This window comes from Argiope bruennichi, chromosome 11, assembly GCF_947563725.1.
Source record: "Argiope bruennichi chromosome 11, qqArgBrue1.1, whole genome shotgun sequence".
In the NCBI taxonomy this organism is placed as follows: Eukaryota; Metazoa; Arthropoda; class Arachnida; order Araneae; family Araneidae; genus Argiope; species Argiope bruennichi.
Window position 1 is genome coordinate 23,235,263 of NC_079161.1, and position 12,677 is coordinate 23,247,939.

Consider the following 12,677-nt stretch of genomic DNA (forward strand, 5'->3'; position numbering starts at 1 on the left):
TGTCTGATTTATATCTATATCATTGGTATCTCATCATCATCATCTCTTTCTCTTTTTGAGTCTTAAACATTTACTTACATCAGATTTATGAAGAAAATATTTTAGCGGACATATACATACAATAACAGTATAAAATTTGCAGTATTGTATGTAGAGTTGCAAAACATACAATAATAAACACTAATATCACTTTCATTGAAAAATTAAATTACACATTCATTTCTTGGGATATAGGAAGAATTGTGATATTTTATTATTAACTGCAGACATAGTATCTTTACAAAAAATTATCATACTAGAAGTGGATTTTGTTAGAATTATTTTATACCTAAATTATTCATTTAATATCAAGATTTTTAAATCATTATTGTATGTAGAGTACACACTCTCTATATGTATGTAGAGTATGTACACACTCTCTCTATGTAGATTTAATTTAATACTGTAATTTTAAAGCTAAGCATTTTTAATTAATATTTACAATATCAAACATTTTTTTTTTTTTTTGCTTTTTAAGCAAAATGTTAGTTGAAATAATATCCGAAAAAAATGAATGGATATTTGAAAAGGTCCTTTTAGTATAGAGATTTTAACTGAATATAGCTGATAAAAAATTATTTCTCTTTTACTTTTGATATCTCACAAAGGAAAGCAAAAATTTTATTTTTAACAAATTGCAATACATTTCTTAAAAACTGGGTTATAAGCAAATATGGATTGTGAGACAACAATAATATATACCACTATTTTAGTAAGCATATATTGAAAGCTTCAACAGTAGCTGAAATTAATTTGTTTTTTTGATTATAAAGGCTTTATACTTTTAAAAATATGTCTTTTAAATTAAATTATAGCTTTCTGTATGTTATATATAAGCAGAGCATACAGAAATAAATTTCTTATTTACATAAACTGGACAGCTTATAGTTTTAATTATAACAAGGAATACACAATCCTATCCAAATAATTGCACTTCGCAAACTTTAGCTCTTTTTATCCAATATTATCAAGTCAAATCCTGCATGAAATCTGTCAAATAGGCACCTCAGTAGTAACTTTACAAAATTTACTGACTATTATGAATTTCTTTGCTTCATGTAAAAGAAAAGAAATAATCTTAAAAACATTTCTTTTATAATATTTACAAGTTTCACAAAATATTATTAAAAATAGAGAAGTCAAAAGAATAAAGATTACTAAGCATGAAAACAACCTTTCTATCAAAACTTAGAGGATGCTTACTAGGAACAATAAAAATATAAGTAACATCCTAATATTATGCTTAACCCTTTCAGGAGCACAATCAAATAATTTTTTTGGGGTAAAAAAACGTCAATTTTTGTATAAATTCATTAAAAAACACCACCTAGAACTTATACTGTCATCCATTCTTTTATCAGGCATTACAAAGGCAGACAGTTATCAGCATCTGCCAAAACATAACAGAAGTAACCATCTCTCTTGAAAGGATTAACACAAATTAGAAGAAACTTAATACATAATTTTTAAACAATCACTAGAAAATTCCTTTAAAAGAAAAGATAGATTATAGTACTGATATTAAAATAAAATTATATTTAAACCATTTTAATAAAGGTTTTGTGACATAAATACTGACAATTAAAGAAAATTAAAATTTTTACTCCATTTCAAGATTGTATCTACTGTTTCAATCAGAAGAATGATACAACTTTATATTGCTATTAATATTTACTTAAAGGCACTTCAAACTTCACACGATAGAATCTCCTTCAAGTAATAGATAATAAGTAACACTACAAGAAGATTTACAAAATTTATCAATCACAAGACTTTTTAACAGAATTACAATATAGACAATAAACACATTTTAGGAGGACACACAATGAGTCATTCTTATGCAATGATTTTTGGAAGAACTGGTTTTTATTTATTTGAAGAAATATGCTTTCATAACTTGACCTTTCTCATTTTGCATCTTTATAACTTTTAAAATCCATTCAAATTTTTAATATTATTTAATGTAAAGCTATTTAATTAATTTGATGATAAAATTTGATTGGACATCAGTAGCCAACATTACAGAATTACAGTTGTTTAAGCATCAATTAGTCTTTTCAATCAATCTATATTTACATATATTTAGATATTTGTTTTCTGCTAATAAAAAAAAAATACATAATCCTAATAATTTCTGAGACTTTTAATTTAATTCTTTATAGTATCTCATATTTTACAAATATATATTATTAAAAAGATTTTACTAAAGCTAATTTCATTCACATAACATTTTCTTCAAAGAAATAAGAATATTTTAAATCATCAAGAATACCTCTTCACTGCATTACATAGTTACATCACTCAGTATGTAATGAAGAAAAATATTTAACTTCATCCAAACAATGGCTATGCATAGAAATTTACATGTTATATAATATCACATACTGGTAACTGGTATTGGGAATCCAAATACAGGGTGAGGACAAAGTCTTTTCTGAATTACAAAATGCTATCATGAAATAACTGCTCAGTTAACATTCCATGTTAAAGCAACACAGGGATATTTCAAGACGGATCTCATAACTTTGAATCATGGTCAGATGACAAGGATGACACCCAAGCTGGCACTCCCTTACCAACTTCTGTATTTTACCAGTGAAAGTTTTCTTTAAATCATTAAATAGATGGCACAAGTCCATCAATGTAAGCAGCAAATCAAAAGTTAATTTTAATGTAATGGCATTGGCATCAATGAAATAAAAAGCATATCTTTCATGAAATTTTACTAGTCATTTCAGTTCAAAGAGAATTTTGATATATTCCTTGTTATAGAAATGATATAGTCCTTGCTATGAATATATTCTTCAGATGTTATGATACAGCAATGATATGAAAAGTTATGAGAATAATGGTAGCAAAATAAGCCTTCCAAGAAGTGATAAGGTTAGAGTGAGTGAGCATTTGTTATGTAGCATCTATAAGGAAATGGCAGTTCAGGAAATGCCGAATGTGCAACTGGGATTTTCAGCAGAATAAGAATAATATTTTTGTGCTCATTTCTTAGATGGATCCATTTTTCAGATCCTTGTAAAAGTAAATAAGCATAGTACCCATAACTGATAAATGGAGAGTTAAACTTTTGTACAGAGACAACACTACCATTATCTGAACTATATATTAATGCTTATTCATTTACTAAAGGAGTTGACTTTATTATAAATTCAATTACAGCACAACAGAATCCAATTATTCTGATTAATTGGGTTTAATTAAGTTTATCTCAAATTTTCAGCAATTTTGATTTGTGCTCAAATTGTAAAAATTACACTTGAGTTAACATTCACTTCTCCAAATTTTTGTACCTTAGTTGCGGAAGACATTCACACCTAATGGATTTATTTGTAAATTTTTTTTTCTTCTCTCTAAATTTTTCAGATAACTAGAGTTTGGATAATTGAAGTTCTACAGTATTTACAATTTATAAAAAGAACCATATATTTAAAACACACTTCTTTGTATAATACATTTTTGTAGTCAGAGAAAGACTTTATGTTCACCCAAAATAACAGCTGGAATGAGAATCAATTAGTAACTTGACAACAACAACAACTCAAATATTCTCCCAAAACTTGTTTCAAGAATAACTGATATACATTTTAAAACAAAAATATTTGTACATTAAGAATTTGCCTTAAAAAAATCAATAAGAACACTTCCAAAAATGTTTGGAGATTGAAAATATATACTTAAAACAAAGGCATACATAAAAATGTATACATAAACCTGGAATAAAAAAATATATATATGGCAAAATATACATACAAATACCATTACAAAATGTTCAAGAGCTGCACTTCAGAAGAGTCCCATACCTTTAATTAGGGTTTTGCTCCACACTTAACATTAAACATTCTTACAACAGTAAAAGAAATAAAAGAAGACGACATAACACATTTTTATACATTTAAAACTCAATGTACACAAAAAAAATCTGCAGAATCATTATTGCTAAAATTGGCAAACACTGCCAACTCCTTTGCCAACAGAACATTGCATCAATAATAGTGCTCAGAAAGAGAGGCACTCTATAAAAAGTAAAGCTAATAAATCAGGGACTGGTAAAAATCACTGGGATTGAGAGATAAAAATGGCAAGACTAGGTTTGCCTATTGCAAACAAATGCACTTTATGTGAGGAAATTGTAACGTTGCTGAGTGATTGGTAGAGGAGTCATTGGACTCAGATCTTCTTCTACTGGGGTTAGAGGTTTTTTCACCATTTGCTGCAGAGTAGCAAAGACTGCAATAACACAGAAAATTCCACAATAAATATCTTGAAATAATACAGCAATGAGATTAATAATTTAAATTACAAAGGCTTTAAAAATGCTATCTTAATACATACTCAATATTACACTCTTATCAAACTCTTTTGCGAAAATATTCCTTAAAAAAAGATGAATGTTTTTATTAAAAATATGGATGTCAAAACAAAATAGTAAAAACTAGAATGTAGTAGGAAAAATTCTAAGGAAATTGATTTAGTTATGTTAATGCTCCATTTAAAGCAACACTTGGGTTATATTACGATGGACCTCGTAGTTTTGTGCTGCAGTCAGATGACATGAGAGCGGGCAACCACCTCTATTTCTAAATTTCCACTTCATACCAACATGAGGACATTTGGCTGTAATGCATAGTGTGCATCAAACCTGCTTACATGGCAGTTCTTCAGGGGATTCAGGTCTCAAACCTGGAATCCTGCAGTCTAGAAACCAAGATTTTATAACTAGGCCACTGCAGCCTCCAAGAAAATTGGAATTTAAATTGCATGTAAAACACAATTTAATATTTAAAGAATGTTTAAAAAGTTTTTATTTGTTGTGGCCTGGCCTCTCATAACACTGTTTCAGCAAAGGACACTTCTATTTCATTTTGATAACCATACTTTTGATAAAACTTTTTTTTCAGTTACTTGGTAAGTGTTTTTAAAACTTTTTTTATTTATTATTTCTTGGCAATTTGATTAATAAAGCTGTCAACTAATGTTCATATGATACACAATTAATGTACCATGTAAGTATAATTTTAAAATTAATTAAATTTTTTTGTATTGTTTGTAATATTTTCAGCGGTAGATTGCGTGTTGAAATAGTAGAGGTGATATAATTTATAATTCGATGAAATGCAGTAATTCATTTCTGCATAACTTAAATTTTGCCTCTTAAAACTTATTTTAATTACTATGCAACACAAAATAACAAGATTTTTGTTTTAATCTGAAATAGATAAATTATTATAACAAAACAGTTATTAAGAAATTTAAATTATTTGTCTTTATGTGAACATGTTTGAATAGGAATTTTTTTTTCCAACTTTTATTTCAACTTATATACAAATTTAAAATCTGGTTTAATTTGTGAAAAATAAACACATTGTCTTATATACGAATCCATTATATTTGGAAATATATGGTATTTCTCTCCATCTCCAGGAAATTAAAAAAAAAAAAAAAATCACGATTGATTATATTTTTTTTTACATACTTTATGAATGAGGATGGGTGGGGAAAAAGGAATCTCATCATGCAGACAACAAAAATAATACCCATCCGAAATTTCAGTAATAATTATTCTTATCCAATTTTAAACATTGCTTTTACTTAAATCATAAACTTAAAATCATTAATATTGGAATACCACTCAAATTAAAACATGCACAAAGATTAATAACAAAAATTCTTATTGTATGCAAATGAACTGAATATGGTACGTTAACATTACAAGCATAACTAAATATAGATCTTACAAACCTCAAGTGGATGTCTGGTTTTCTGCACTACAAACATTTGCTGTAAGATGAATTAGAAACATAAATAAATATTCATGCAAAAAAATTAAAACCATTGACAAAAAAAATTAATAAAATAATTAAATGTATGTCATGCAACAAATGAGAAATAAAGGCAGTTAAGAAATTGAAAGGGAAGGCCTATAAAAAAAATTAAATTTTAAAAATAAACATACAAAAACAAATGCTGTAATATTAAAAGGAAAAAACATACTAATTATGCAACACTATTCTATATACACTTAAAAAAAAGACTTTTTACAATCAGAAAGATGCAATTTATTCTAAATATAAATTAAAAAGGATCAAGAACCTATTTATAATGAGATGAATATAGATTCAATTATCAAATAGATGTTTCTCGCCAAAAAGATGAGTAAACCTTTGTATATTGACAGAATAAATGACTTATAATGCAACAAAATCAAACTTAGTTATGCATAATGAATGAATCTATGAATACAATCTTTATTGAAAAATATATGTTTTATTTCAATTTTACGCTAAGTTTCAAACCATATGAACAAATTTTTTTTATACATTTAACTAAATAAATACACTTATTATGTCACTTATAATATAGTTTCGAAATTTTATACTACATTCCAAAACATTTACAGATTTGCATTTCCAAATCACTAAAATAAAGATATTGAACTTCTTTCATATTTGTTAGAAAACTTAATTAAAAAAAATTTTAACAAAAGAATACATTTTTTCACTTTTGTAAAACAAGTAACAATGCTGATTTTTGTAATTCTTTTTACAAGCATATACAAACCAAAATTCTACATTTTAATGTTAATTTTTTTAGTGAAATATTTGCATATAAATTACTTACTCATAAAATTTATCTGATAAATAAAAAAATATATAAAATGAGTATTCAATTAATTTTAGTCAAATATCAACCAACATAAAATAAACCAGTAATAGCTTAAACTTGCTTTTTTTCCCTTCTTTTTAACCTATTTTGAAATTAATTTTATTAATAATTAAAATAATTTGAAATTAATTAAATTTTGAATTAAATTCTACTCATTTCACAAGTATTTCCAAAATCATTGATCAAACTTATATTGCATAATACTACATGTAAGAATTCTATTATTATTCTCTAGCAGTTTTGAATAGAAACTAATATAAAATTTGGAGGATATATGCTCTGTCTAGCTCTCCTATTTCCCATCCCTCTTTTTTAAATTCTAAGTACAGGTAATTAATCATTTGGTTGGTTAGGGATTTTCCATATAACTATTTAACCCCTTGCCTGCTGTGGGTGTATATATACGCCTCACAACTACTATATACGTGGCACTGGGGTCCGAATCACGCAAGTTATCCTCGGCAGGTAAGGGGTTAATCATTTTGGGCTTGGAATCTAGCTAATTTCAAAATTGCCAGAATAATTTTGAAATTATAAACAGACATAAATTTTAATTACACAAATGTCAACTTGTAAAATTAATATTTGCAAATCATACATTTAATAAAATAAATAAATAAATATTTATTGTTTATTAATGCCAAATAACAAAACAATTCTTACAAATTTGTTTTTTTAAAGTTTTATGTAAAGAACCCAATTTATTTCTTCATGAAGACAAAGGTTTTTGTTTACTGTTATTTAAAATGAAATCAATAACAAAAAATACAAATTAATGCAATTTTTTTTTTTTTTTTTTTTTTTTTGTTAACTGAGTACACAAAAAGTACAATTCGGATTCAAAGAATCTATCTACAGGAAGACAAAATTTCAATTTTTCTACTTGGCATTAGATAAACTTTATACACAAAAAAATACCAGTAGTTACTCTATCATTGAATAATTTTTATAAATATTTATTTTGTCTAGAAAGCTAAAAAAATTTCTTCAATCCTGAAATTTGATCGTTTCTATGAGTTTAATTAGAATAAATGCACGATTAGTATTTTTCTTACAATATCAAGGATTTGATTATCCATATTTTTAGAGGCTATTTTGAATTATTAATGAAGATATACTATCCAACAGAATTTTCTGCAATTTGATTGGAATTCCGGGAAAAGAAGCCCAACTTATTTCACTAACCTGCAACTGCCTTGCTTTTTTCTACTACCTCTCGTGCAATGGCACGATTCAAGTTAAGTAAATGTGCCCTTTTCCTTTTCTCCTCACTCAATTTTTTATGAAGAGCTTCTGGTGATTTACTGCGTTCTTCAACATCTTCATATGTGCTATAATAGAAAAAAAAAAAAAAATCATTAAATAAAAACGACTGCAAAGTGTTTTCAAAATTTTAAGTACTTAACTAAGAGAATAATTTTTACAGGAACAATTCAAAGGGTTAAAATGTTATAAAAGCATAGAAGATGAAATAATTTTAAAGCACAAAAATACAAAAATTTGTTTAAAATTTCCAGCTAACTTTCATATTTTTAATGAAATCGAGAAGAATTTAGTTATTGTAACTGTTTTTGATTCTGATAAAAATACAACAAAAATATGGCTTCTATATTTAGAAAAAAAATCAATATAATTCAGTGAAATTTATAATGATTCTTTTATTGAAAAATGATCTAAAGATAAGCCAACAAAATATTCCTTTAGCAATTGAGATTAGCTAAAAGAAAACCAAAGAGGATATTTAACACCTAAAATATAATTTTTTAATTTTAAATAATCACTTCTAAGGAGAAAAAAAGAAGTAACCATAAATGATGAGCCATAATATTATATATCATCAGCATATTTGTAAATTAAACTTGTACCTGATTTACTATTGATCTTCAATAACTTCAGCTTACCTAAGAAAGTCATATACAGTGGAAAATCTTATCTAGAATAATTTTTACAATAAAATAAATGGTCTTTCAAATTGAAACGAATAGTATTTCTATCATGATTCATTTTTGTATAAAACGAATGAATATCATTAAGTACGATAGAACCTTGCAAAAATAGTTCATTTTCCAATTAGAGAAAAATTATGAAAATAATAATTAATATTTTACTTATAGTAATTTTTGGGTTAAAAAAGCTTTATTCAACTCTTTTAAAAATGAAATTTTATCTTTCTTTTTCGAATGAAATCATATTTTTCTTATCAATGCAGGAATAACATAAAATTTTAAACCTTTATTATCCAAACAATTATTTAAAAACATACACATACAGCTTTGTAATACGATATGACATTATATACATGAATATAATGTCATATCGTATTACAAAGTCTCTTTTATATGATATTATGTACATGAATAATGTAGTTTTAACAGCAAACAGTGGCAAGTTAAAGCAGAAATTAAAAAATTCTTAATCATATGAATTGTTAATTTAATTTTTAAAAATTAATTTTCTTTTGTGGTGTTACTAGAAAAGAAATTCTTTGTGAAAATTATTAAAAAAAGTTCTTTCTAGAAATTAAAAAAAAGAAAAAAAGAAAAAGAATCTTTTTTTGTGGTGTTACTAGAAAATGGGCCTGTCTAGAGAGACTGTTATCCAGTTAAGAATATTTTGGACCTGGTTGTCTTAGATAAACTAAAGAAAACCATAGTAGAAAATCTTACACACAATACACTTTTTAATGTAAATGTATAAGAACATTAAAAGTTTTGTTTCCTATCAATGAGATCTCCTCTATCCATAAAGTTCAAAACACTCAAATCAAAACTAAAATCAGATTTAAAGAAATAATGATTAATTAATTGAAAAAAATACAATTCCAAATACACACATAAAAAAAAACCCCCAATAATAACAGACAATCTGGTCCAAGAAAGCAGAATATAATGAATCAGCATAAATATAAAATAATCAAAATTGCAGATATCAGCTCATCAGACTTTGCTATTAAATTCATGCTTAACTCTATTTGCCAATTGATAAATCAATAAATTTAAATATTAAAAAAATTTGTCTCAGTTTCTAGACGTCAAAACAGGAGTTTCGGGTGAGGGGGGGGATTTTATATTCGATAATAATGTAATAAAAGGACGGGGATATTTTTGACTCCACTCAGTGTTACTGATTAGAGTGGATGATTATATGTACTGATTCCAAATCAGAGTTTATTAAAATATGTAAAAATAAAATTAAAAAGTAGCTGTTAAATGAATTTGAGACACAATGGGTTAATGTAGAAAAGTAAATAGATAAGTTTCATAAAAAAAAGTAAGAACAAATAAAACTTATATCATGGAGATTTTTATAATCAATACATAATATGCAGATGACATTAATCACTGCAAGATGAGTTATTTTATATCAAATTACTTTTCATGTGCATTTCAAACATAGCTTGAACTACATCCAAATGAGATCAAGCTTTAAAAAAAAAAAACTATTTTCCCATAATTAATATAAACATATGTAAAAATTTATTCACAATGATATCAAAATTCATAGAGGAAATTCAAACAAGAATGTCTTCTTTAGCTTACGTTGTAGTTTCTGATAACATTTTACAAATATTTTCTGCTTTTATGCTTCTTCGGAGTCTTTCACTTGCTGATAATTGTTCAGGTTCTATTTCTACATATCGTTCAGGGATTTCAATTTTCTGTGGTAACATAAGCTGTAAAAAGAAAGGAAAATAAATAATTTAAAATAAGTTAAATATTGAATGAACTTATGCAAAAATAAATTATCAACTGAATTCTACCTCTCGCTCAATTATTTTATCATCAAATACATCGTTTTTCTTAATTGTACTTCGCACAATATCAGGGGTATTAGCAGTCCGTAGGCAGCGTTCCATGTCAACATCGTCCCGAGACCGAGGTTGATCCTAAAATTCATGAAAAGGAACAAATCATAAATACTTTTTTTGCCATGAGTATAAATGGGAAAAAAGGGTGGCTTTTTGTAGGCAATTATTTTTTTATTGAATTTAAGAGCAGTAAACAATATATATTGATTTATGTTCAAAATGTAAGAAACAAATTGGTAATTGAATTTCAATCAAATAAGAATATATTGCATATTTACAAAAATAAAGCAGAATGGGAAAACATTCATAAAATTCACTTTTTATTAAATATTCCTCTTGAGAATATCTAAGCATTTTCTTCTTGTCAACTGTAGAGATTAATTAGAGCAATGGATTTGATGATTACTTATATTTCCAGTAGTATATACAAACAAGTAGCAAGTTTTCGAAAGAATTTTTCTAGTATTAAGTTTTAATACAATTTCTTTCCAATGCTACCAATTGCCTTTTTAAAACTATAACATATTTTTTTAAAAAATTTAATGACCTAGTATTTTTGAAAAAAATATTAAGAATTACAAATGAAAATCAAAGTTAAGATTAAAATCTTATTATACTGTTAATATGAAAAAGAATATAATTAAATTTAATTTAATTGACATCCTACTTTGTAGCCACATAAAAATTATTTTGTGATGAAATTTCATGCTTTTGAATCATGGTCCTATGATAATGACCTAAGAACTGGGCCATGTATCCAAATTTCATATCATATCAATGAAAGGACATTTGACATCAATTAAGCATTTCTGTTAAAAATCAAAATGAATATCAATTAATTTTTTTTTAACATTTAAAAAAAATTACATATTAAAGAAACGAATGACTTCTCAATGTATTATTCATTTTACTAGCAAGACAGATATTTAGATAACACATATCAGTTCTGTTTTCAAAAGTTCTTATTCAGTACTTTAGAAAATGCAAATCACTGTAATGTTGAGAAATGTTTGAGGAAAGAAAGATTGTAACTGAATAATATTCTAATAAAGAATAATTTTGTACCTTAAAATATTGAGAAAATTGAGGATCCAAAGCATACTGGTAACCACTGACAGTGTAATGCCTTCTTTTGGACCTCTTTGTAGTATAAGAACGATCATGACTTCCATTTGAAGTAGATTTTTCGGGTTTTGGTGCTGAAGTTCCAAACAGCCGCTCATGAGCTGACTGAGAATTCTAAAAATAATATCAAAGGTTTTACAATTCTATTTTTATAAAATTTAATTTTAATTACAAACAGTAAATCTTTTTTATTAAAATATTCTAAAAGATATTAACTACATAAAGTATTCCTCAATTCATTAATGTTAACAATTTTAACATTTATGAATTGAGGAATATTAATTGTTAACATTCCTTCAATTGAGGAATACTTCATTTATGAATTGAGGAAGTTGTTAACATTCATTAATGTTAACAATTACCTTCCTAAAAATATCTTAAATTTTCATTTAAAAAATAATTATATAGTAGAGGTATTTTATAAAAATCTACAGAATAGAATATTACCATTATAGTTACTGATAGCTGCTTAAAAACAGAAATAATTCTACACCTAACAGTATAAATATAAAGAGTATTTGTTGAAAATAAATTATAACTGATATTTTTAATGCAATAAAGATTTTAAAATTAGAAAGCATAACATTTCTAATAATAATAAAAAAAAATTATCATTTAACTGAGGAAAAGACTTTAGTTCTTACTGATTGTCTATTTAAAGTCGATGTCAATAAGTGAATAGAAGATGGTCTAGTCACAGTAGGAGGATTCCTGTTAGTCACACCTGATGTAAAAAAGATGGAATTAATAAACAAAATAATGTTAAAATTAACATAAATAATTAAAAACAAATAAAACTAAGAAAACTGAAAATTGCATAGGTTAATATACAAATAAGGAAAATATAAATAAGGATGAAGATTATGAACTAGACTGAAAATTACAGTGTTTAATAATCAAAACAAGGAATTATTGAAAAATATAAATGGAGCTAAGAAGGGAAAGTACACGGTTAAATTTCAGAAGAAATAGAAACTTATGCTAGCATATTATTTTACTATCATAAAGATACTATTTAATACTATCTTGC

The 12,677-nt window shown here is 25.7% G+C and overlaps 1 protein-coding gene across 1 annotated transcript in view; it reads right to left on the minus strand.

The window, feature by feature from the left end:
* Positions 1-567: 567 nt before the first annotated feature.
* Positions 568-12,677, minus strand: part of LOC129957163 (uncharacterized) — a 56,516-nt gene continuing 44,406 nt past the window's right edge. The window contains exons 23-29 of the mRNA XM_056069340.1: positions 12,292-12,371; positions 11,588-11,761; positions 10,475-10,600; positions 10,254-10,387; positions 7,900-8,045; positions 5,791-5,829; positions 568-4,278 (exon numbers count right to left, since the gene is read on the minus strand). Of these exons, the coding sequence (XP_055925315.1) occupies positions 5,792-5,829; positions 7,900-8,045; positions 10,254-10,387; positions 10,475-10,600; positions 11,588-11,761; positions 12,292-12,371 (698 nt within the window). The 3' untranslated portion in view covers positions 568-4,278; position 5,791. The remainder of the gene's footprint in view (positions 4,279-5,790; positions 5,830-7,899; positions 8,046-10,253; positions 10,388-10,474; positions 10,601-11,587; positions 11,762-12,291; positions 12,372-12,677) is intronic.